The sequence below is a fragment of the Gymnogyps californianus genome, chromosome 6 (assembly GCF_018139145.2).
Source record: "Gymnogyps californianus isolate 813 chromosome 6, ASM1813914v2, whole genome shotgun sequence".
NCBI classification, from domain to species: domain Eukaryota; kingdom Metazoa; phylum Chordata; class Aves; order Accipitriformes; family Cathartidae; genus Gymnogyps; species Gymnogyps californianus.
In genome coordinates, this window is record NC_059476.1 from 6,780,487 (window position 1) to 6,808,193 (window position 27,707).

Genomic DNA, 27,707 nt, shown 5'->3' on the forward strand with positions numbered 1-27,707 from the left:
TGCATTTCAAAATTCATTTACTGCAATAACAGAGGCAAATAGTAGTAAGGTTAAGTCACTAATATTAAGAAAAGCCACAATTTGCATGTAAGTTGAAGCCAGAGGAAAGCTACAGAAGCTCAGTATTCAGAGACATGAATTCAAAGGGTTTCATACTACCCAACTCATCTCAACTTCATTACATGAAAATGGAGTCTGGATTGCAGGTCTGGACCTAGATTATTATCTGGCACCCATAAGCTTCAGATTCCTCTATTTACATTAACTTTTGTTTTGAGATACTAAACTGCAAGGTCAAGGTAAATATTTTAGTTCTCACAACGGCAGCCTAGTTTCACTAAAATTACCTTAATTACCAGACCAAAATGTTATTTTAAATGGTTCTTCATTTCAGGAGATGTGAACACTGAACTAGCTGTAACAAACTTCTAACATTTTCAAAGTCAAAGGTTCATTTTTACTTAAAAAACCCCACAATAAAACTCTTAACAGAGGCTTAAAAAGGTCTTTATAAAATAATCTCCATCACACTTACAATAGTAAGAAAATGATTCTGGTTGCTAGTTTTTAGTAAATATGAACTGTTTTGTGTAATCTGTATTAGAGATGGTTATAACTACAGTTCACATTTTATTTTTAAAAGGTGGACCAACAAATATGTCAAGAAAAGCAGATTATTGCTGTTTCTCAACAAGTCCTTTTTAATAAGGACATGCTGCCTTGACAGGCAAAGCATGTTTGACAGCCAGCTGAGACAGGACAGCTGAAGGAGAGAAGTAACGATTTGCATGCCAAAAAAAACTTCTTCGGCGATCACTTTATACTTGGCAACTGTACAATTAAACTGATTTAAGATCAAAATTGTGTCATTCTATCCATCTCTTGAACGACAGTGCTGATCATCTCAAAATTTAAGTTTGCTTGAAGTGACACAAGAAGGTGGAATCTGAGCAAGTTCTGGACTGGCAGAAAAAAAGTCTGATGCTTATCCTGTCATCTGTAACTATGAAAATACTAGATGTTCTTCAAAGCGTTTTTCACCAGGTCTGTCGGAGCAACAGGTATGGCTGTGCAGAGAAAACAGAACATGTACATATGGGAAATGTGAAATATATCAAGTTTTCTATGCCTGTAGTAGTACCAATAAAATTAAATATGCCAACATTCAATTTCAAGAGGACTCAAAAAGATCTAAAAATCCATACACATTTTTTATCAATTTTTTAATACAATAAGCTCCTGAAATATACTTTTTGTGGACACAAATTGGCAATTACAATTACAAACAGAAAGAGTTCACAACAACTGCTCATACGATGTCATTCACTATACATTTTAATTAGCTACTAGATTCTTTAACTTATGGTAATAAATTATCCTACTCTAAATAGAGATAGAAATAAAGATGCAATAGTTTATACATCCAAGCTTTAATATGCTGGTGCATTCTCCTTCCTCACCAGGGCCCTCTAAAAAGAGCTGTAAAAATGAGAATAATATAGAGAGAGTGTATAGTGACTTAAACAAATCTTCTAACCAACACAGTGAAAGATACTCCCATGAATCTAATAAAAAGATTAAGATGCTAGTGGTGGCTGTGCTTTACTAAAGAAGGATGAAATTCTCATTTGCAAGAGTCGTTTAAAAACATTTTAGTGTTTTCAGTTTCCTTTCAACCAAGTTACCAAAATAGATACAGGAAATGAAATTTCCAATTTATGTGTTACAAGTTGTCCCAAGCACTTCTTTACATGAAACCCTGTATTGCTGTTTCACAAAGAACAGCTTCAAGATGATCTAGAAGAGCTAAATCAAGTCACTTATACAAAATAAAAGTAGAACTCAAGAGGTTTTAATACCATTTGTACTGTTTTAGCAGTGAGTAGAAGCAAACAGATATTGGTAGCTACTCAACAATTTTAAGTGCAACGAATTCTTCTCATATGTAATTTTGGCGAAGACAGTTAATGCTACTGACTTGACTCAGTTAAGAGTAAGTTACCAGAAGATGTCAAGAAAAACCTCCCAAGACAGAACACTACACAAACATGCTACGCAGGAGACGCTGTGCATCAATGACCCCCTTCTTTGCTTTCAAAATTCATCCTCCATATGATGAAGCACAGTGGCCACCTTAGTCCCTCTTCTGCTTTTAAGAACACTGTTTGGCCAACTCCCTCCATCTCTCCGAAAGAAAACAATCTGCTAATTCAGACCAGAGATAAAACTGAACATCCAGCTCCTCCCTTAGCTTGCCTCCGCTAAATTTTTATCTGCTCCAAAATTACCACAGTCCCCAATAAGTTAAAGGGATCTGCACTGGCCAACAGCACCATAAAGATCAACATTCCTGAGAAGAAGCAAGCGGGCTAGTAGATCCTGTCTCTTTCCCTCTGCTGACAGCAGACACCATGAAATTAAACTGGACAGCAAGAGGTAGCTCTGCGCATCAAAGCAGGGAAGTGGCCAGGTCTCAGCATTCAAACCAATTAAGATGAAAAGTATGAAGAGGGAGCCCAGAGCTACCTTTGGCATTTACTCTTTCCCTTGAGCGGCCCACAAATAGAGAGAGGCTGTTTCTTCAGATCATCCACTTCTAGATCGGTAAATGGATGTCACTGTCATAGGCACTGCTGGATAATCCATTACCTTCACACTGCCACCCTTCACATTTGAAGGTCTTAAAAGAAAAAAAGAAAAAAAAAACCCCACACGCCAACCCTACCTGACTACTGTCTGACACTGGGGGAGAATTTTCCTTTTCCCTACTGTGAGACTTAGGCGATAATATTTTACACAACGTATGTAGAGACATTTCTTCTCGTAAAAAAGATCCTGGTCTTGTAGTGTGCAGCCTTCCCAAGATACCACTTGTCATTAAGTGCATCCCAGTGGGTCCTAACTGCCCTCCCATTTAAGCCTCTGGGATCTGAATTCTAGTCTCAAATGCTGTTCAGTCAAGCAAGTGCTGAGAGAAGTTCTGAGCAATTCCTAATGATATTACAATCACACAGACTTCCTTGACTGTGCTTTGCTGCATGACATCCTGCTAAACCATCCTCCAACTGTGTAGTTCTCAATGAAAAATATAATTATCCCAGCGGCTGCTGAAGCTAAGCAACAAACCCACTTTTAGCTTTGTGGTGATAAATTATCACATCCCATTCCCCTCCCCAATGAGACTGATAGTTCCTTCTGTAGCAATAAGCTTCATATGATTTCACCCTAAGCGGTCATAAAGAAATAAAAGCAGAGAAAAAATTCTGCAACTATGACTTGAGACTCCGCATAAGCCATTGTGATAACTGATACACCACTGTCAGAGTTGTGCAGCCAAACGGTGCCTTTTCCCTATTATTTGGCCATGCTTTAAAAAAATGCATTTGATCAGCTATGACATTTCATTTTAAAAAAAGATGCTATCAACTGACCATCAGAAGCATTCTGTTACAAAAGACCACTAAAACTGTATGGTAGTAGTTAAAGATATCTGGAATATTCCTCTGCAATATCAAGTATTTCTCTTCATATTGGGTATTTATGTACTGACATTATCAGTTCTTCTGAAAAATGGAGAAATACATCAGAAACAATCTTGTACGATTCCAAAAAGGCAAGGTGTACATTTCTTCCTCCTTCCCTCTCAAAAGAGAATATAGTCATTTCTACAACATCCAGTGATGCAAACTGGCACAATACAGATCCTCAGCTAGGAAACACACATCTTAAAATAAAAATACCTGCAAGTATATTTCAAATCTAAGATAAATTATACTGTGTATTTAATTTCTTTTCAAAGTGAACCAACTTCCATGCTATATCGTTTCACTTGTTCTACTGAAATTCTTAAGCTACACAAAGATAATAAAATACTGGCATATATAGAGGTCTCATTCAGTAATTTATCAATATTTAACACCTTAGGAGACAAGCAACTTCTTCCCTGGCATACATGTGCACAATTGGTCAACCAATACAACAATATGGACATTACAACAGTGGAACACCGTTGGTGTTCTTCAATCTACTGCACTGTAAGTGAAGTTTCATCATATCCAATATCACCAAGTTTTCCTATACTTGAACATTCACTGAACAACTGAACTGGGGGAGAAACATGATAAAGAGAGATCACATTTTTTGACATATTTGTACTGGCAATTATTATCCCATACCAAAAACTGTAACATCAGATATCTTTTGGGAATGAAGGCGGGAAGAACTTGAAGACTTCCCCTGCATTTAAGTCTGGAAATTGTTTTTGCAGTCAAAATGACACTTTGTGGCTGCCCACTTCATAATTTAAACTTCAGAGGGAAAAGGGAAAGACATCTAAGTTGCAGCTGAATTTGATATGAGTACATAAGTTATGTTAAAACAAACTTACAAATTCATGTTTCTATACATCAATGCTGTGGCTGCTCAGGATTGATATTCATAGTCCTGTATATTTCTTTGAGAAACAGCAAGGCAGTGTCTTCAGATCCCCTATGAAGAACGTAACAAAGAAAAAAGGAAAAAAAAAAAAAAAAGCACTATTTTAGTATGGTCCATGTTCTAATTCTTATAAGCCACACTTCATCCCATTCCAGCTCTCTAAAAAGTTTGCACAACATATTGCCCTAGTACTTATCTTTCAGAAACGTGGCCTTACCTCTACCAACTTCCTTCAAGCTACAATTCTTCATCAGTTTTGCATTATTTCTGCTATCAGCCCTAGCCTATGTATTTACCTTTTTCTACTGCATTCTACCCCCACGCTGTCCTCCCTTACTATGCTGCGACTCAAAATCCCCTTCTCTATCCAATTCTGTGATGTTACTCATTTGGCTTAAGTCTCCTCAAATAATCTATCACTTTTTGTCTGTGATGGGGTCCTGAAAATATTCCACCAAGAATACATTCTGCTTGTCAAGACTTTCTTTCTTTACTTGCTCCACTGCATCTATTAGCCCAACGTCAAAACTCAGCCTTGCCAGTTCTATCAGCAATATTCTAATTCTTCTCTCCTAACTGGCTGGCACTTTCTTGCAAATAGGCTATATTAAATACCCATAGTCTTCCTCTCTTCCTTACCACTAAAATGTAAGGAAGTTCTCAAATAATTTAAAGATTAAAGTGCCATGTTTCCAAGTTGCCGTTTTCCCTCCTCTTCAAAATCAAAGCTTCAGGCTATCTGAATTTAAATTTAACATGGACAGACTTAATTTTCTTGTTCATCTATAAAATGTTATTTAAACACACATAAACAATACCAATACAAGAGAGTAACAACCACTGTAAAAAAACCAAAGTTAAACAGGCACATTTTAACAAAGTTCCAAAGCTGCACTTGTTGTTAGATAAGGGTAGCTTCCCGTGCTTTTTAAAAGAAATGACATGGGGAGACAGTAAAGGAGATTTAGACTGTCAGAACTGTGATCCTCCAAATGTGAGGAACATCATTTACAGAACACCAGTACGGAGTTAAACATGCAAGATAAGGGACTACAAATATTTTCCAAAATCGAGCATAGAGATAGTAACCACATGTCTTGATGGTCTCTGCTATTAAATGAGCGAGCAAACAAGGAAGCAGAAGGATTAACACAGAAGCTCCATTGTTGCTAACACACACAGCATTTCAATGAAGGCTTTCCCCACCACCCCCCTCCAAAAAAAACCCAAACCAAACAACAAACCACCCACACTCTCATATTTGGGTCATTAATCATCGTTCTTATCTTCCTTACTTGAATGACAAAAAAAAGCTACGGGTAGGAAGTTTTTGAAAACCTGGTAATGATCGGCTGCCGCCTTGTGGAAAAGAACTCCCCGTTCCTTCAACTCTACCTGCGAAACGGCACTGCCACCACTGGGTCACCGACTGCTCGGGCAGCCCTGCCAGAGCTCAGTGCTCAACAGTGCTGGCACACATCAGCACTGCAGCCTTGATAATCCCTTCTCTGGCAGCTACTGATCTTTAACAATGTAAGTGATACTGACTTTAATAAGATCCTTCAGGTAATGCTTTCAATTCCATATTTTAACCTCTGGAAAAATGCCTGCTTCTGAAAATTATTAGCTATTGACAATCAAAGCCTTCAAAAATAGTGTAGAGCACCGCTCATCCAGCACCTGCTAAACTCAGAAAAGAGACTCGTCACTCCTCCCTCACCAACAGCATTTTGCACAGCTCAGCAACTGACATCCAAGCTTGTCTATTACATACAAAGGTATGTTGTCATGTTGCCAGTTCACACATCCTTTGCTCTACCATTCCACATCTTGTGTATTTTCATGTGCGCTTAATTTTATGACAGTAATAAAATGTATACAATGACAACTCATAAGGGCAAATACAACAGGTCAAGTTACTGCTATTCCTATAAATGGAATCATATCTTTCTCCATTTGAAACATGTAAGCACTTAAAAAGTAAATCCAAATCCAGATAAGGCAATGGTGTACTGCAGCTCTGACTACGTGATGACACCAAACTCTGCTTCTTGTTCTATAAATTGTTCTGTGTACGAGCAACCACTGTACACAAGTGGTAAATCATAGCCATCCAAATTTACAGGAAGTTCCACTGTGCCTTTTTTCTTCCTTTTTTTTGTGAATCTTTGATAGCAGAGCATCAACATCCAGCAATTTCATTCCAACATGAAGAGGTAATAAAGTTTTACTACATACTGTAGTCTAATAAAATTCCTTCATGAATAGTTTTATTTGAAAAACTACAGTTGTCAAAATGCTCATAGAGCTCTCCTTGTTTTGAAAATGATCGTAGCTACAGGTGTGTCTTTTGAGTGTCAAAGTCCAAGAGAACAGTATGCAATGTCTTTATTGTAAACAGGATGATAGTTTTGTTTACTTTGTGCTAACACAGAATTTTATTTTGAAATGAGATTAGCTAATAGTGACATCTAGGTGCAACACCTCGAGACTGACATTCCTGGACAGTCATATACACTGTTTACCTTAATACTTGAATCATCTCAGTTATATAACACTTGAGCATCCAAAGTATAACAAATTTATCTTTACAGTATGCCTGTGTGGGAAGGCAACATCTTTCCACGAGAGGCCATTTCAGAATTAAGTGATGAGGACTTCGTATCCAACTCAGCAGTCACCTTTTCCAAATATTTCAAAGATTACAAAGACCCAGAAAACTCAGGTCTCCTAAGTCACATGCATACGCATCGACCGCTGGAGCAACTGCTATTCTGGTAGCTTTATAATTGGTTGGTGCTTTTGCAACGTTTAACTTCTCAAATCAGCAGTAGCCTGAAAAATAGATCTGTGTATATAAACCCAGTTATTTTTGTCAAAACGTACTTGAAGTGAAACACTAGGGCATGATTTTTGACAGAGATCACCCGAGTTTTCATTATGAGACAAGACAGGAAACATGCCTCTAGCTATTACCATATTGGTCACAGGTAAATAACAGACGATAGGAGTAAGATAAATGGTAGGCATGTCATTACCAGCATTTAAAGATATACAGTTATATCAGGAAAACAGTATTTATAGAATCGCAGATGTTTCCTCTTACCAGTAGCACAAATGACTCTGTAAAGCAAAAAGGTATTCGTTGAAGCTTTCTATTGGTTTTTCTTGTAGAACATAATCAATACGACGTCCTCCATTTAGCATTCCAACCTTCACTAAAAAATCTTCATCTTTTGGAGGGTCTGGACTTTCAGTGATCTTTTCAGCTATAATTAAAGAGTTTAAGATTTAAACTATTTTCGAGCACAGCCTGCTTGACTATAATCAAGAGATATCACTCATTTTCCCTGCTATAATTTCCAAGTACTTGCAATAAGACAGTAATAACAGCCTCAACTGACTAGCATGCCACTGCATAATTCAGAAAGGTTACTGGAACTATAGGCTTATTTCTTTCCTAACAGTTTAAACAGAGTTTGTTTCAAGAATAGCTCACATAAAGTAGTAGCTGAGCAATTTTAAAAACAAACCCCACTGTTTATACATAGACAGATCAGTCATTCCACAAGCGAGTAACCTGAAATAATATATTTTTTACATCCCCCTTGCATAGAGTCAATCACTATCCTCAATTTAAACTAGGAGGAATGTTTTGTCTTTGTAAGTATAGACAAAGCCAACATTACTAAACACTGACAGATAATTCACAGCTGGGAAGCCTGCCCTTGGTATCATTAGGCATAATATTTATATCTGACTTAAGTTCATTTTCTTCAACAGCATTTTTTTCTGTTAGAGCACATACTTAAATGCTTCTTAGCTCATCCCAAAACCTCAGCAGAACACTACTGAAGAGAGTAAATCTCACAAATACTTATTTGTATTAATTTGCCCTGAGAAGAAAGAAAACAACTGATTTAGAAACCTGCCCTTCCAACAGAAAGGTCAAAGGTTATACAAAATCAAGCCTAAAATATCCTTCAGTAAAAGCTGTTAACTTTTCCTTCCCGAGAAGACAAAAAAATACAGCAGTAGATGTTACATTTAACATTAATACTCCTGTATTGAGTTTGCGAGGCAAGGTTTTGGTAGCGAGGGGGCTACAGGGGTAGTTTCTGTGAGAAGCTGCCAGAAGCTTCCCCCATGTCTGACAGAGCCAATGCCAGCCGGCTCCAAGACGGACCCGCTGCTGGCCAAGGCCAAGCCCATCAGCGATGGTGGTAGTGCCTCTGGGATAACAGATTTAAGAAGGGGAAAAAGTTACTGCACAGCAGCAATTGCAGCTGGAGAGAGGAGTGAGAATATGTGAGAGGAACAGCTCTGCAGACACCAAGGTCAGTGGAGAAGGAGGGGGAGGAGGTGCTCCAGGCGCCGGAGCAGAGATTCCCCTGCAGCCCGTGGGGAAGACCATGGTGAGGCAGGCTGTCCCCCTGCAGCCCATGGAGGTCCACGGTGGAGCAGATATCCACCTGCAGCCCATGGAGGACCCCATGCCGGAGCAGGGGGATGCCCGAAGGACGCTGTGACCCCATGGGAAGCCCACGCTGGAGCAGGCTCCTGGCAGGACCTGCGGACCCGTGGAGAGAGGAGCCCAGGCTGGAGCAGGTTTGCTGGCAGGGCTTGTGACCCCGCGGGGGACCCACGCTGGAGCAGTCTGTTCCTGAAGGACTGCACCCCGTGGAAGGGACCCACGCTGGAGCAGTTTGTGAAGAACTGTCTCCCCGGGGACAGACCCCACGCTGGAGCAGGGGAAGAGTGTGAGGAGTCCTCCCCCTGAGGAGGAAGGAGCGGCAGAGACAACGTGTGATGAACTGACCCAAACCCCCATTCCCTGTCCCCCTGCGCCACTGGGGGGAGACGGTAGAGAAGGTAGAGAAAAATCGGGAGTAAACTTGAGCCCAGGAAGACTGGGGGGGTGGGGGGGAAGATGTTTTTAAGATTTGGTTTTTATTTCTCATTATCCTACTCTAGTTTGATTGGTAATAAATTAAACTAATTTTCCCAAGTTGAGTCTGTTTTGCCCGCGACGGTAATTGGCGAGTGATCTCTCCCTGTCCTTATCTTGACCCACAAGCCTTTCGTTATATTTTCTCTCCCCTGTCCAGCTGAGGAGGGGAGTGATAGAGCGGCTTTGGGGGCACCTGGCGTCTAGCACAGAGGTCTCCTTAATAGGGTCACGAAAATCAATGGCCAGCAATCACTAGGATACTCAAGTTTCTAGTAATTTGAGATCGATACGTTACAAGAAAAACAATAATGTGCCCACATACCTTCTACCACTTGCTTTTCTTCTTCCTCTTTAATTTGGTTAGCTACTTTCTCCAGTTCTGCTTGTAACTGCGTGGAAGATGTATGAGCACGTGCAAATTCATTAAGGGTCTGCCATGCACTCTTCAAAGAGCTAATAAAACCCTGTTTCAGATCAGATCCCATACGAGAGAGAGAGTCTTTCAACTCTAAGAAAAAGAAAAAAGAAAAAAAACAATAAAGAAAAAAAAAGACCACACTAGAAGGATTTAAAATTATAAACTGAAACCAGAATGATGAAACCCTGTTCAACAAAAATCTCGATTATTAGGAGAAATAGGCCTGCTATGTCATGAACGTGTGTTTCTTGCTTCTCTGTTCCATTCAAAAAGATTAGGTGAAATATAACTAATACACAATTGATTTTTCACTGAATGGGTCAATGAGTTAAAACCTACTAGCACAGGAAACAGTGCAACAGCCTCCAAATCCAGAAGGGTCCACAAAAATAGCTACACCAGCCAATTCCTCACCACCACCACCACCCACAATCACTCCTAACATCCTACGCTAAAGGAGAGGTATAGAGAGACTAGTTTCAAACTCCAGCCCAGCAGAAGAGACCAGAAGAGCTGCCAGTGTCTCTTGCAGTAGTAGTGAATTTGGAGAAGCACTCCCAGACAACTCTAGCCTGTAATTCTGCTACTGTCACCAGTAACCAAGCTGCCATTCAATACTGGTAGGAAACTCTGAATGAAAGAGCGCTCTTCACAATAACTGGTTAGAACCACATAGGTCTGTTAGATCCGGGCTCACGACTATTCCATGGAACGTTCACCCACATCAAAGAAAAACCAGTAAAGAACAACAGACCTTATTTTTCTCCTTTACTATAACACTTTGAGAGTTGTAACCTAAAACATTCCTTAACAAGTACCTTGTCTAGTCTAGGAAAGCAGACTCATTCTAATGTACCATTCTAAAGTATAGATGCTGCAGAATTTCTCCATCCAAGTGTCTGAAGACAGGCTTTCAGGAGGGCTCTGTGAACTTGTACAACAGTAATATTGTCAACTGTACAGCAAAACTGACTTTCCTTATTAGGTATGCAAAATTAAGTACAGCACCTTGATCTGATGTGTACTCGTGAGCAACAAAATCCAGTCCCTGCCCATCAATGGCTATGGAACCACCTTTTTCCTCAACACTTCCAATACTGAACAGACACTGGTTAAACACTTCATGGTGGTCATTAGGGACAAGGCAAAAGAAAGCAGTAAATTTAGTTTCTGTTTCACATCATCTTAGAAATTAAGGTGAACAAGCGATGTACAGCAATTTTGAAATGGAACTTCGGTAATTAGAAGCTCAAATCTGGAGGAATTATGATTATTACATCTGAATGCAATTGTGAATGCCCAACTTATGGGGCTGGGAGGAATCCCCTCTGATGCTTAGGAAAACATCGAGTCAGATATTCAGGAACATTGATTAGTCTCTTGACATTTTACAATATTCAAATGCATGAAATGAGCAAATTAGGAGTGAGATCCATATATGAAAAGTTTTCTTTTTACCCAGATGAAGTCTTTTTCTGCCTTTATGATGTGGAATGAGAACTGGTTTTAAATCCGTGTCTTCAATGATCATTGGTTCTAACCTGTAAGCTACGGGATCAAGCTGTTAAGAAACAACATATTGACATTTAGTTATCTTAGAAATTATTCTAATTATCACATTTCAGTGAAAAAAAAAAAATCCCTATTTATGATTAATAGAGAACCATTTTTGAATTCTGTTCTATTTCAGTTTACAGAAACTCAGTTCATGACCATTTAGTTTAATCGTAAGATTAAGCATGTTCATTAACTAATTAGGTCTTGTTCTACAGACAGAGATTCTAAAGAGGAAACACAACAGTGAAAAAGCAGAAAAATTTTCTTGCACTCTGATGATCTCTACCAACATGTCACTGTTTAATTGTTAAACAAGATGGGACAGAAGAGGACAAATGTACTGCATGCACTGCAAAGCCTCTAAGGATTTCTAAATTTCCCAGAATCTAAACTGGAAGCTCAGAAAAGTCCTGTAAACAGCTCACATACAAGCACTTTATAAAGATCTACAAGAGTGGCTTGAAATTAATGGGAGGGAAAAAAAAAAAAAAAGTTCTTCAAGTTCTGAAAATGAACAGGGCAAATATTATCAAGCCCACCCATACCTAGAATGCTAGGTATGGAACCTGTAGCCAGCTCAACTTCACTTTTGCAGTAAAGACTGCAAATATTTGGAATATATATTTCAGGTCATTTTTTTTTTTAAAAAGGTTGTTTTGGGAAATGTACGTAGGGGAACAGGAAGTGTAATGCTCAGAGGTTAAAACTTAGTATTCTGCATTGTCATCTGCATCAACTAAAATCAAATCTCAAAAGTACTGCTTACTCACTGGATGATAGATATTGAAGAATCCCTTGCAGGTAGGAAGCCTGTAGTTTTCATCAATCTTCTCCACACCTCTCACAGTAAGGAACACACCAATAGGAGAACCGAGAGCAAAGAAAATATCTGGTTCAAAGTCCAATGCATTGTAAACCACAGAAACCTACCAGACAGAAATCAGATATATAAGCTCTCGGAACTGCCAGCTAGTTAATATAATGCTTAGCTAGGAAGGAAAAACAAGTTGTGTATTAAATCAACCACATCCTCACAATACTTCCAGGAAGCTTCAGCTGCATTGCTCTCTTCCATACTAATACCACAGTACTAGTACCTATTAATACTATAATATTAAAATGGTTTTTTAAAGAAAAAATTCAAAAGTACAGAAAAAAATATATTTAAAGCAGGAAGTCTTCGAGGTTTGGGTTTTAAGTTGTTGGAGGTAAAACTTAAATATAACAGCACAAATGGATCAATTTAGGCTACCATGTTAACTGTAAAGCCACAGAACCATTCAATATTATGTCATTCACACAGTTCCGCTTCTGGAACAGAACCGTGTTTACAGCTCACTCACTGCTGAAAGGAAAAATGAATTGTAGTGGCATCCTTGTTATAATAAGTTTTGCTTTTCAGTAATCTAACCCATTGTCCCAGCCCTCCCTCCCACCAAGGGGTGAAGTTCTACGTAAACATACCTTTTGTACAACAATCAAGGGAAGTAGCACAAAGTCATCAACAGTAAAAAAAAAAACCAAAACCACGCAAAAGGACAGCATTGTTCCAAATGAATCATCTAAATCTATGTAGTCTCACCTGACCAGTTCCAACTTCAAAATACTCATAGTCAATGTTCACAGAAGAAACGGATGCACCAACTGCAAGCTTCCTCTTTGAGTGCAGCTGACCAGACTCTGAAGGGGAGACAGAAGTAATGGTCTCTTTTCCTTTCTGGGCATCTTCTTGAGTTTGGAGTGTGGCAGCCAGCACTGCTTTCTTTTCTGCTACTGTTTTCTTTTGTTCCTTTTGAGAAAAGTTTCAAAATCAGGAAAAAAAAAAGTTTATTTCACAGTTGTCAAAATTCCTTTAATCTATCCATGATGTTAACATGTGTGTTAAAGAACAGAAGTTACTCCACAGCAAGGAAGTCAGTTACATTTGCTTAACAACTTTTCATTTCATTCCTGAAAAATGTATTTACCTGCTTGGCTGCTCTGTCTTTTACAAAATTAGCTATTTTCTTTCTTGGTCCAAGAGGTATCCCCATTTCCTTCAGGTCATCAACTGTACACATGAGCTAAAAAAAAAAAAAACACCAAACCAACCACACACACACATCAAAGCATACTTTATAACTTTTCTAGTAACATATAATTTCTTATTGGCAATGACTTATTAATTAGATAAGACATTTTATAAAGCTACAGAAATTACAAAAAATTAAAAAGACATGATACAAAGTGCCTTAACATAACTGGGGGGGGAGACACCACACCAAGAAAAAGAGAGAGTCACATAACATTTAGTCTTCATGTCATGCATTAATTATCTTACCTTTGCAACTGCTTTCATGCCTCATGGTACCCTAAACTCATAAAAAAAGAAAAAAAAAACAAAACCAAAAAACCACCCAAACAAACTTCCATACCCTGGACAATCCCCATAAGTGAACATTATTGTACCAGAGACTCCATGTCAATTCGCTCCTTTTCAAATGTGCTTGCATACTCCGACAAACTAAGCATCTCCAGAGTCTTCTGCAAAGTAGGAACATCATCATCTACTTCAGGCTCACAAAGGTCATCACCAGAAGTAGTAATTGAGGAGCCCAAGGAACTAGTATCTTCAGTTGTCTTAATAAAACAGCACAGAAACAGAATCACATCATCTAACAGTGAAAAACCAAAATGCAGCAAGTAAAAACAAGTTTAATTACTTTCTCTTAAAAACATTATGTAAGCTTTGTAAATTTATGCCCATTTTTAGTAAAGCAGGATACAGATTTTCCACTAATAACAAACCAGCAAAATACATATTTAAAAATTGCTAAGAGAGGCAAAAGGTTTCTTGAGCTTTCTGACACTCAAAAATATTTCCTTTTAATCATCAAACAACTGGTCACTGTTTCTAGCCTGAACACAGATAGATTCTTTCCCTCTTATGCATCTCCCACACCATTCAGATACTGTTAAGACCAAGTTCTGTGTCCACAAGGGTCAAAGCTGATGTTCGTGATCAAATCCCATTACTGGCCTACTTGGAACTTGAGAGAGATGCAAACAGTTTGTGCTGAGAATTGATAATATTTACAAAACTGCACATTTCCATTAACATATTAAAACATACTATCAGAACCCACAACCGTGTTTCAGCTAATAAATTCTGAGAACTTAAGAAAAAGTTGCTGAAAATATGAGATCTATTTGCCTGGAAAGACTAGCATGCAAATTACCTGTTTATCGTGAACAGCCATGTCCTTTACAGTCCCATTAACACCAGAGAATGGTCCAGTACTTACTGATGAAGCCAACTCCTTCTGGTTAGACAATATGTCAAATAGAATTAAGGAACCTGGAAACAGGAATTAAAGTTGCCTTGGGAAAAATGTCAGATTTTCCTGTCCCTAAATCCCAAGCAAGATTTATATGCAACAGTAATAGCAATGTATAGATTGATCAAAAAAAGATGGCTGAATTAAAACTAAAATATCCACATATTAACTTGAACACAATCTTTCTCAGCAAAAAACCAACTTTTTTTCCTTCCCCGTTCATGCTTTATGCAGTTGCCATGATTAAATTATCTTTCCTTAACCATCTCAGACTGCTTGCCAAACTGGAGGAAAAGTTCCAGCCCAAACCAGTATGTCATATGTTGTTATAACAATTATTCTATGTTCCAAAAAATTATCTTACTAAGTGGGGGTTCTGAGACACAGAAGTTACCCACCTAACAAGACACCAGATAACCTGTCAACTTTTAAACACAAATTAGACACTAAGACACTAAGAAAACTAAAGCAGGGGCGGGGAGGGAAATGCGTGCATCCACAAAGTACTAACCTTCTCTCAAATCTTTATAAACTTAGCTATTGAGAGGCGTTTGACTTTTAGTCAGCCATATTCTAAAAGACAGCGATGCCCTATCAGCTAATTTAGCTTTATGCTTAATGAAGATTCCATTTCCCTTAGTGTAGGAATGCTGGTTTTATCCCATATCAGCTCCTTAGATAATTACCTAAACTGTGCCCAGCCACAGACACTCCTCCTTTGAAGTCTGGGTTGCGACTCATGAAAAGTGCATACAAACGATTCATTTCCATCCCCACTTTATCCACAATCGTCTGACAGTAGGTGGGGCTGTTGTAAAACAGTATGTCAAGGAGTGTTTCATTGGTGAAGTGGCGCAGGCGTCCAATGCTCGGCAAAGTGATTTTTTTTATGTTCCTAGTAACACAAAATCATTAGAAGAATGAATGCCTTTAAAGAAACACAGATAAGAACTTTGTTAAGTTTTGAAATGACAGGTAGTAGAACTGCAATGTAAATACTACACATACGGTCTCTACAGACATTAAAAAAACCATACAGCCTTCTGGCCTCGTTGCATATGCATACGTTAGTGCTATCTGCTGATTGTACATATTTGAGAAAGATACAGCTCCCTTTTTTCTCTCCAGGCTGAAGGGATGCCTGAAATAATCTCAACTCTGTCCCAACACTGCTTTCATATAGTAACAGGGAAGTTTTGTGAGCAGACTGGTTGAAGTGGAAGAGAAAAAGAACTTGCATATAAAAATTGAAGGTGAAATTGAAGTAACAGGCAACATAATAGTCTCTTTTTGAAGAAAAAGCCCGGCATCACCATCTGCCTGCCTGGAGTTAAGACAGCTGCAATGGAATTGCTAGAGAACTGAGACTGCCTTAGTTAGCATTGCCTGGTTTGATTAACAGAATAAGGATCCTTCCTCATGATGCAGTGTTCAAATGTGAATAAAAGACTAAGACTCTAGGAAAGCAATATGACTTGATGGAGCTAGAACAGTCTGGAGAACACCAGTGTGCGCTCCACGCGGTACAGGTTGCTACCCTCACAATTTCTACTTCCCCATCTTTGAGCAAGTGAAAACAGCTTGAAATGTCAAGCGACAGCAAAGGGATAGGCACCAAGAATGCTGTAACACTCCTACCTAAATATAGATACTTTGTTTCAAAAAAAAAAAAAAAAAAAAAGAAATCTTAGCTCAACTGCCTAATACTGCCTAATCATGATTCAGGTACTACTCTAGGACTGGACAGAGGGCTCAATGCCTTCCTCAGAAAGAGGACACTGACATCTCCTAGGGTCAGACTCAATCAGACTGCAGGAAGGTACAGGAGAGAAAACTCTCCACTCTAAATTGTACATACCTGTTGCTGGACAATACATCTCCATGCTCACCACCTCATACTTACCATCACTATCTCTACACACTCACTCATCATCATGTATCAATGCATTAGGCACTTTCATGAAAATGCAGTACTGAAAAAGTGTGTGTATGTGTATCTTGTCAGTGTCATGCAAATAAACAAGAGAAAACACTTCACATGCTTTTCCAGCTTTCCCTATACTCCTCATCAAAATGTTAATTAAAAAAAATTCACGATTCTCTTTTGTAACCCTGTCATACATTTATTCATCTAGCCTAAAGAGCATATTAACTTCTCTTTTTATCCACTTTACAAAAACCGTTAAGCTGCAGCTTGTATGAAGTTCTCAACATTAAACAACATACTCACCTGTCTACACCTGTTGCATCTCCGTGCAGAGAACTATGCCAGTGAACTGGGAGGAATTCCACCCTGCTCACTTTATGTTCCTCTAAAGATTTCTTAAAGTGAGTTTGCAACAACTTCAGAGAAACAGTCCTAAAATCATCAACTGTAGAGGAGAGGAGTAATGAAAATCTGATAGTAGCAGTACTCAAGTAACACACCATTACAAATATTTTGCCCCCCCCCCCATTTCAGACATAGTCAGAATACAAATGAAGCAAACTGCACAGTGGAAAAATCTTTTCAAGTATTACTCCGCTAACTATAAGAATTTTTTTTTTTTTTAAGTGAATTTTCCAGCAAGCTTCTATTTATCTCACATTTTTACTCCATGACCAGACATGGCCTTCCTAATTTATTCAGTTGCACTGGAGTGTATTTAAAAAAAAAAAAAAGAAAACAAAAAACCACCCCACACAAACACCACCACACACATACACCCACACCACAAAAAAAAAACACCCCCCACACACCCAAAACCCAAACCACTCTGCAAGTCTAATATTGAGGACTAATAATAACAGTTAAAGCCGTAAGTCTGACAAAAACAGATTCTACTTTTGGAAAATAATCAGGAAAAAATTCTACCAGAAATTGGACTTCTTAACATTAGAGACTTTTTTTCTTAAAAAGACATGCTTATCTGAATACAAGATAGAGACCCACATTTAAACAGTTAAGAATACAACTGCTTATTGAACAAGCAAAAACTTACCACATTCAACAATGCTTCTAAATCTCAAGTCACATACAGGACCTATGCCATGAACCATAAATACCAGATGGTCAATTTGGGACATTTCTCCTGGAGAAAAAGAAAAGAAAAAATTCAGAGTACCAATACGTACTGCAGCGGTAAAGTTTAGAGTCGAGCAACTTTAAGATGTACTGGCTTTATAAAGCCTATTACATAACATGGTTCAGGACATAACATAGCGCACAGGACTCCTTTGATTAAAAAAAACTGAAACCAGATAACGTTTTTCAAGCAGCTTAGATTAAGGAATAACTTTAATCCTTAGGCTCTAGGCACGAACAGTGCATTGCCACTCCACCCACTATTGTCCAGATTTTGCACAGAACCAAACTGACTGCTCAAGCTGCAAACCCACATACAGTAATCGCATACCATCAGGAATTTCATCGTGGTCATCATCAGTTCCACGTTTTACTACCCTTGGTCTTGCCTGACCATCTTGAGTGGTGCCCCATTCATCTGGTGTGGCAGAAGGTTGGAACTGAACTATGACCTGAAAAAAATAATATTGTCCAATTATAAACACAAAAAAACCTTATGATTCATATTGTTAGTCTGAAAGCATTGCATGGTTTAACACACTTTTTGATTGATTGCCTTACCTTGCATCTGAGACTCAACTGTTTTCTGCAAAAAAAAAAGCCTTAGAAAACCCTAGGGCTATTCCCTCTGGCAGCGACAGCTTCACTAAAACTAGACTCCAAAATAACACAGATAATTCTCATTAGTGTGAAAAGCAACCAGATGACTTAAATGAAAGTAACTACTAGTTGAAGAAGATGGCCTGCTCAGTGATTCTTAACAATTTTAACTCCTCAGACAAGCACTATTCAAGCTCCTCTTTTGCCGACCCCAGTATCCACTCTTCCTTAGCAGATTACTATTTATGTGAGGAAACTGAACGCTATCCCTATTTACAACTATTTACAATTACTTTATCGGGGAGGGGGTGGGAGGTGAGAAAAAAAAGTGCAGTGCTTTTCAGGGAAGGACAACAACATTCAAAGTAGCCCAGAAGCCCTAGAAAGTGAGGAATTCAGTAGTACGGCTGTTCATAAGACTTACACCGACTCATTATAGTCCGAACTCATATTTATGACACCAAGTGGTTTAAGCGCTCCTTCTCGAGGTTTTTACTGGACAGAGCTCCTTCTCCAGCATCAATAAGTGCTTAAAGTAGGAGGAACCTTGATCCCTTCTGGCCCTTGGATTATTTTATTTATTAATTACTGCATCTGTGATAAGTGAACGGTTAACAGCATTGGTCAATAAGGCCGAAGTCCACAGTTTAATCACATGAGAATGTTAGCAGAGTATTTAGAATAACTTTTAAAGCTTTTTTTGCTATACTTTTTCATGGTCTAAAAATAGTTGCAGTGGAAGACTTCTCATGGCTTAGATACACAAACTAATTCCCTTACAGTTAGATTAATGCTCTTTTCCACATGAAAGCTCTTAGTTTAAATTACCTTCCATTTGGTACAGACTGTCTGAGGTTAAAATAATTCGAATTGCCTCCCGTTTGCTGCCAGTTACGCTTAGTTGAAATATTTACTATGCAAACCCTTATTCTTCTTAGGTTTCAGAAAGCATTGTCTTTTAATCACAGAAGCAAGCAGGAGTGTTCTATAAACTTTACCACATTTAATGCACACATATCCAAAACAATCAACAAGTACGTTTCAAGCAAGACTAAGACTGCATTCAATTTATGCTTCCATCCATCTGCTCATTCACCCCCAATGAATTCTGTGAGAACCAACTGCCAAAATCTATTACCTTGGGATTATGCATAACAATTGTCTCCCCATTTGGGAATTCAAGTCGCCGATGCCATTGATTTGTAGTTACAGCCCTTTTATATTCTGCCTGAAACAGTAAACAAGTTACACAAAATCAGTGTGCCTCCTCAGACAAACTATTTTTTGGCCTTGTGCATCATCTGTAATGTTAAGGTTATAATTTACATAACTTTACTCATTCAAAAGTGTCACGTGAAGCACTACACAAGTCGATTTTAGGTCACAGCGGTGCAGGACCTATGCATGAGCAATGTGGCCTTCTAGCCACTCCCCTTTCCAGGATTTGCTTACTTATGTTCCAGAAAGTGCATTCTGGAAATCATTTTAATGAAACACAAAGAAGTATTTCTAAGGTCATAAATACAAAGAACTATCAAGTTCTTTGTGAGGTTTACGTAAAGGTAATACTAACCTCTAGCTTATCACTAAAATCCTCAGTGTAAGGAATAAAGCGGCTATCCTTGTCTCCCTTATAAAACCACATGCATCGTCTCACTTCAGAAGGCTCTTCTTCCCAGTAAACAGCCTTCCTCATTCTGTCATACAGGTATACATCATAGCGTCCCCCGTCAGTGCTCAGAACCACACTCTCAGGATCAGGCTGGACTATGACACAAAAGTCACACTCAGTTACAATACTAACACAGACAATCTTTCTTCTCTCTCATCCCAGCCCCAATCACTTCTGTGATGAATATTAGGCCATTAAGACAGATAGTTATACCATGGAAGAGAAGCTTCATAATATCAGGGAACCATTGTGTTGCTCCTAAAATGCTACTATATGCTCTGTACGCAACAAAAAAAGGTTTGAACAACTCCCAAATATGAATACTCATTCCAGAGCTGACAGAGTTTAACAAAAAGGCAAACCAAGACACAGATAACTAGGAGTGCTGTGTGAAAATGCGATATCCACTAGGGACGTACATCTTAACACTGACAGCATCAAGCAATAGATAATGTCAGTGAAATAAATTAAGTGGTACAAAATACATCTTCGAGATACGTATTAACATTACTTATGACTGCCATATCACACTCTCATACGTGACTGGCATTACTCTAGTATCTTCCTTCTAGTCCTTCTGTTCACCTCTGAGTAAGATACGACTTACCGGAATTATAGACTTCCTCTAGTTTTGCAGAATCCAGAATGCTGAATGGCATCCATATTTGCTTGTCCTCCACCTCCTTACAGTAGAACCAGTGCGGCTGAACTGGCTCATATTGGTTCTGCAGCAAAACAGGAGGCGCCTGGACCAGTGGACCTGCAGGCCTGGGAGCTCGGAGCTGTGACTGAGACTGTGGAAACTGAAAATACAGGCTCATAACCTCAATCTCACACAGTTTTTACAGAACCAATCTATACTTTGCTATAGAGAACACTCTGAGCCTTTATTTCTAACATTTTTTCCTCCCCAAGAACATTGTCTTTCATTCCAAAAATGTTATAGACAAGTTGTCCACTTTATCATGTTTTTGAAAACTTACACCTTTCCAAATTGAAAAAGGATGCGAATTTCATTCCCACAAATACTGTTAAAAACTGTTATGGTCTAGCACCTCGATTACCCAAAACGAGTAAGATTTAAAATACTCTCTTAAATTTTCAAAACTCAGGCTGAGCTTATTTCTTACGGCCAACAAATTTCACATGAAAATAAAAATGCATTCTTCTCATTATTCATTTATACATAATTACATTTTTGCATAAAGATTGTCAATTTTAACAAGTGGCCACTTCAGTAATAGCTCTCTTCCTGCAAAGTGATCAGGACAGGCAGATTTCAAACTCAAATGTAGCCTCAGTGATGCAAGACAAGTAACTGACTTTGAAAGGGACTATAGCCTACATAAAGCTGTTTTCATACAAATTGTACAAAGATCCCAGTTAGTACAACTAAAAGCAAGTGACGTCAGTAGTAGCAACTGCTTTGGTTGATACACTTAAAGAAAAAAAAAGCTAATATATTGTACAATATATAAAATCAAGCAAACAGAAGTTCTGAAATTCTTTGATCTAAAACTCCAGATTGTTTAGGTTCTACTGCTTTTGATATGTTTTTTGTCATTATATAATCTTTCTATTCTTTATTCACAATAGCAGCAATATAGCAATAGCTCAGGCAAAATAAAAACAATTTTGTTGTTTTCAAAGAAAACTTGTCAGGTTATTACTAACCTGTTCACATTATTTTAATAATGTTTTTGTGAAGGTAAAAAAGAATGGAGAGTAATGCTTTCTGTCACACAAAATCCTCAACCGATGTGTTTCAAAGGGTTTGCTGACAATTTATGTGACTTAGATTATAATTTCAAAAAGTGCTAGCTTCACCAGCAAAACCAGCTTGAAAAGAGATTTTTAGTCTGTACCTTGCAAATGGCTGAATGACCTGATTTACAGCAGAGGCACAAACAACGCAGCAGCACAGCTGAAATGGCAGCAAACTCAGTAACAGACAGAAAAGAGCAACAGAACTTCACAACCTGCCTTTGTTTCTGATGCCAGAGGCTCACGTAGCTACAGCCTCAGGGTACACTCACTTCAAAGATCAGGAAGTTTTCCTAAAGCAACAGTTCCAGGCTAGTTCTAGTGAAAAGATTTTGGTATCAGAAATGGTTCAAGACTTTTTCTGGTGTTTTTTGGGGGAAAAGAAAAATCTTCAGAAGATAAAATATGCAATTCAAAGAGGAAAGTGACTTAAATTGTTTTGTTCTGGTACCAGGACATCAGGAATGATTTATATACCTGCGTCAATGACCCTGGAGGTGTCTGATACATCTGGAGAGGTGGTACAGAGGACGGTGGGTGAGCAGGTGCATGACTTTGTTGCAGCTGCGGCGGAGTAAGGTATGGGTTAGCTCTGCTGCTCAGGGTGGTGTGCCGATAAGGGTTATACCCCTGCGGAGATGTTCCTTGGGGAAGGGTAGATGCATTTGCAGGCGGGGGACAGCTCTGCTGAGGAGTCTGATAAGTCGTGATTCCCACCTGTGAGGCAGGTGGTGCACTGTAAGAGGACTGTGACTTAGGAATATGCGGTGAAAAGGTATTTTGCCCATCCTGTGACCCAGACACAAGTGGAAGTGAAGTTGGAGGCCTGGAGAAGGCTGGTGCTCCAACAGCTGGTGCAACAGTTGTTAAGGGTGGCTGCCCAATACTTCCAAATGGGTCACCGCTACTAGGTACTTGAGAGAAATAGTTGAAAGTCTGTGGCGGATTGGGGCTGGCAGAAGTCTGACCCAAGAAGCTGTCCTCTTCACCAACGTCTGCAGAATCATCTGCAAAAACAAAAAGATCACTAGAGATACTCTGAGAGGTTCAAACCAGTTAGTGTATGTAGTCAAAACGTTCTGTAACGTTATCAGCTATTAGCAAAACTCTGTTGGCCCCCATAAAGCCAAAAAGATTACAAAGCTTACACATCCTTGCTGATTAAACACATCATAAAATGAAACAAAAGATACCAAATCTTCAAGAACATTTAAAATGGACCATAAAACTCACTCAGTGTACACAGATAAAGCAACAAAAAATAAAAATCTGAAATAAGAGACCAAAGTATGACTGAAGTCAGGACCTTCCCAAGCCAGCTTGGCAAAGATCCCTGCTTCCAGGGCACTAAAATCCCTTCCAATTTCCCTTATGCCTACCAAATGCAAGAGCAGCCTTGGTTCATTTCCTTTCACCATGAAAACAGTTACCAAGCATAGGACTTTATGATCTAATGTTTAGACTTCCAAGATCAAATTCAAAAGTAGAGCTTAAGGACATTCCCCAATAGGCCAAACCTATCGGTTAAACCAATCCATTCTTGCCTGCTCCTTCAGCAGAGCCCTCGCAAGGTTTCTCATTTGACTTGCAAGGTGGCCACAATTTATCACTCCAAGTCATTTGATGAGCAGCACTTACTCCAGTTCTCTCTAAAAATCCTACTCTATACTGCCACAAGAGCTAAATCTCTGGTGGAGAAAAATAAGTCCCCATTCTGCATAATTGCAGGAGAGGGCTTAAAAAGGTGCAAGGCCATGACTGCCCGTTTGCATTGAGAAAATACATAAACCACGTCCTGGTCAATCACAGTTTTCTGCTTTGCAGCCATCTAGCCAAACCATTTTTTCCCCACTTGTTATATTACCATAGGTCTCACAGTAAGCTCAGTTAAACCTGTGATGGTCTGAGCATCACTGCCTGCCTGCTGAGGGAACAGCACCTTGCAAGCAGCCAATGCAATTTGCAGAAGTCATAAGAGTGTTGTCATCTGCTCTGGCAATCAAATAATCCCCAGGCCGTGGGAAAGAAACCACAGAGTTATCATTGCCCCTCTGCTACTCAGTCCCCAGCCACAGAGAGAGACCAAGCATCTCTGTAGCTCCAAGCAGCCAATAACAAATGTCTTTATCCACAGCCAACATAACTGTAATATACAGTATCAAGGGAGCACAGGGGAATCCACAGAGAAGTCTCCCTAGGAAGCTCCTGTTCTAATTAATTAATCATAAAAGAAGCAGCTGCCATGACTAAAAAGGACTATTTTAACCATCTTTTATTTAGTAGCCTTTTCAGATGGTATCAATTTGAGGCATCACCTGCATTTACCAATTTCTCTTACTTTTACCTGGAGCGTTTTATCCCACTTTGAGGAACAAAACCCAAAATCTATGTGTGTGAACCATCGTGTGGAGAATACTAAAACCACTTATAAGCAATGACCACTATGAAGTCAGGCCTATGGATTATCTCCCTACTACAAGCAGAATAGCCATTTATACTAACTAAAAGGTCTCAACTTCTGAACAATAAAATTCTTCTTCCTTTCACATTTCATAAACATTGTGGAATAGAGAGAAGCATACTGCATACCACACTGTCAATTCTCAGCTTTCCAAAATAACTGGCAGCAGAGCAGGCAATTCACCTCACCACGTCAGATCACGATAAACACGGAGCAATGTGCTGAAGAGTTTTCAAGGCCTTTACCAAACGCCTGCTATTCTCCAATTTCAACTAGGTTTCAGAGGCTTAGTCTAACCGTATCTTTCCTTGCAAAATGAGGCTGATGAAAGTTCTGCCAAAACAAAAATTGTACTTATATGTGTGTATATATATACACACACACACATACAGGGTGTTCCAACACAATACATTGCTTTCTATTTTGCTTTTTTCTAATTTTGCAAAAACTACGTTGGAACATAAGCCCAGACTGGCAGAAAAACAAGCACTTCATAAAAATTTAAAAATTTCCTATGAGTGTACAGCTTTGACATACAAGGGCAGTATTCTTCCCATATACAAAACCGTCTTTCTTCAACAGTGACTGTGTGACAACCTCCTGTATATCCCCCCCATATAAGGTGGAACCTTGTCGTTCACAGATTGTCACCGACAATGACAAGTGACATCAGTCCACTTCCTCACTGGGAACAGTCCTCTCTATCTACAGTAAGTATATTGGTTACTTCACCCACACCTGAGCCAGAAAAATCTGTCTTCCAGCATCAAACTGCAAAGCATGAAACACTTATTACTCACTCTTGGAGATACAAGAAATTTATGACTGCACACAGCTTCCTAATGTTGGCTGTCAGATGTCAAACAATTCCCCAGATCAATTCTTATTACATTTTACACAATTTAAAATTCAAACTCAAGAGTTTGTTCCTTCCTGCTTCAAACTATGATTCAAGATGCAAACTGCTCTACACAGCCAGATCCCTGTGACACCTGGCTGGACAAATAGTGAGTGCAATGGACCACAGAAATAGAACATTTAACAGGACATGGGCCTTACTTGGACAGACAAGGAATGTGGCACAACCTCTGGCACTGAAATCCACTCCAGTTGCAAAACTATAAATCTTCATCCAATCAAATTATAAGTGAGATGAAGAGTATATGATTCACCACATTAATGAAGTCCCATCAGATTTTCTCCCTGGCTAGCTTCAAAGTCTTCAGGAAATTGCCACATGACAGTCACCTGTGCAAAGCTACTGGCCAGACTAGCACTTAAAAATTACTTTTTTTAAAAAATGAAAGACAATGTATATTTGCAAGAAAGAAAAACTATATGGATTGCACAATGGAAGTATATCAGTAAATATATCAGCTACCTAGATACCTCAAGTAAGTAGGCATAATATTCTAATGCTTTTATCCCTCCCACCCCAAAAAATGTAGTCGATCTAAAAAAATGTTTCAAAGCCATACTTGGCAAACATTTTATTAAATCTACAGAGATTTAACCTATTGATTTCCTGCTATATTAATACTTACTTTAGCTGAGATACAACAGTGTTGAAATCAAGTCTTGGATTTTGGACTCCACATGTACCAATGCAGTAAAATTTAAAATATCTGATTTCTAGATTACTTCTAATGTTCAGGGCTTTAATCTCAGACTGAATGCATTTCCAGAAAAATACATTCCTTTATCTGAAACTGTCTGAGCATCAGATTTTAAGTTGCACAGGAATGTGTTTGGAACACCATTAAGGCTTTAGAAGGAAAGGATATTAAAACCACAGTTAAATTAACAAGGAAATTTAAGGTGCCTGCTTAACGTGCTATTTTTACACAGAGAAAATAGAAGATAACATGAAAAAGGAGCATAAAAAAAGTGAAAACGCTAAGTACACCCCTGAATAGAAGTACTGACAACTTTTAATTGCTGAAACAAATATGCTAATCAATGAACTGAAAACATGATAATCATCCCCTCCCCTTCCATATAGAACTAAAAATCAAACACGTAAGCATTAAGCACACGCAAGAAAGCAGAACACCTCAAGCAGCTGCTCTTTCCTGAAGCATTAACGCCCGACGCTGGCAGCGCCAACCCGCTCAGCGAGCCCTACGGCGAGAAGATGAGGGTCTAACCGACACGTAGCGGGCCCAGACACCGACCAGGCCCGCAGCACCCCTTGCCAGGCCCCGGCTCGGCTCCTCCGGGCTCCCACCCACCCCACAGCCCGTCACCCACCGGCGCAGAGGGGCTGCGCGGGACCTCTGCTCTGCCCCGCCGGGCTCCCACGCAACCCCTCCGCGCCCTCCCGCTTCCCTCACAGCGGCCCCTCAGCACCCCCCGGCCGCCCATCCCTACCGGCTGCCAGGAGAGCGGGTCCCGGCGGTACAGCCGGAGCCTGGCTGACCGGGATGAAGGGCACGGTGAAGTTGAACTCGGTAGCGGAGGAAGAGAAAAGCAAGTTGGTGCCGCCGCCGCCGGTAGCCCCAGGCTTCGCCGCCGCCATGGCTGCACCCCGGCCACGTCCCTTCCCCCGCGGCAGCCCGGCTCTTTCCGCCCTCACCGCTTTGCCCGCTTCTAAGATGGCGGCGGCGGCGACGCGCCCTGACGGCCTCTCCACGTACGGGGTGAGGAGGAGAAGGCGGGCCCGGCCCTGGCAGCGCCGCCATTGCCAGGGGAAGAGGAAGAGGAGGAGGAGGAGGAGGAGGAGGGCGGAAGTGGGGAGCCTCCGTGCTAGGCTTGTGAGCGGGAGTTGGCGGCTGCAGGGCGCCGGCAGCCCCCTGCCTGCCCTCGTCCCCCGCGGCGAGGCTCGCCCCCGCCATGCCGTGCGTGGCCGACTGGCTCAACAACCCCTTCAGCATCGTGCAGGGCATCTTCGGTGAGCGCGGGCCGGGCGGGGCCGGGATCCTCTCAGCAGCCACCCGGCCGCCGTGAAGGCGCCCGTAACCGCGCGGCGGCCGGACGGGGCTTTCCCTCACGGGGCGGCGGCGGGAGAGCGGCGGGCCCGGCCGGGGCGGGCGAGGCCGGGGGAAGCGGGGACAGAGAAGGGCCCGGGAGCAGCAGCGAGGGCGGGTGGCCACTTCCTCCTTCCCCGCCGGGAGCGAGCGGGAGCCGCGTTCCCGAGGCCTCCGAGGGGGTGCGCGGCTGTCGCCGGCGGCTGGGGGTCCTGTCCTGGGGCTGTGCGGGTACCTCACGCCCGGGCAGCAAGGTCTACCTCGGCTTGGCAGGCCGGTTGGGGGGGGGGGGAAGAAAACAAAGCATATTTTGGGTTTCAGGAGCAACGTGTGCTGGCTACATGGATTACCGATCAGTAGTAATATTACTAGTGCTATCAGCTGAAGCTGTTTCTCTGCTAGGCTTGATCTTAACCAAAAGCATGTTGAAATAAAAATGTCTGCAGTGAACACAAAGCTGAAAGTGGTACCTCACCTCCTCCACTTTCTAGCTGGGTGTA

The 27,707-nt window shown here is 40.3% G+C and overlaps 1 protein-coding gene across 1 annotated transcript; it reads right to left on the reverse strand.

Moving 5' to 3' along the window:
* Window positions 1–27,126, reverse strand: SEC23IP (SEC23 interacting protein). The gene is given in 22 exon segments (XM_050899181.1): window positions 1–1,067; window positions 4,388–4,488; window positions 7,544–7,706; window positions 9,711–9,896; window positions 11,265–11,367; window positions 12,134–12,289; window positions 12,946–13,152; window positions 13,331–13,426; window positions 13,812–13,982; window positions 14,582–14,700; window positions 15,367–15,575; window positions 16,911–17,052; window positions 17,662–17,751; window positions 18,076–18,196; window positions 19,483–19,572; window positions 19,918–20,111; window positions 20,624–20,819; window positions 22,258–22,787; window positions 26,612–26,786; window positions 26,788–26,907; window positions 26,910–27,027; window positions 27,029–27,126. Coding segments are annotated over 21 exon segments (3,366 nt in total). The 3' UTR covers window positions 1–1,067; window positions 4,388–4,406.
* Window positions 27,127–27,707: the final 581 nt, after the last annotated feature.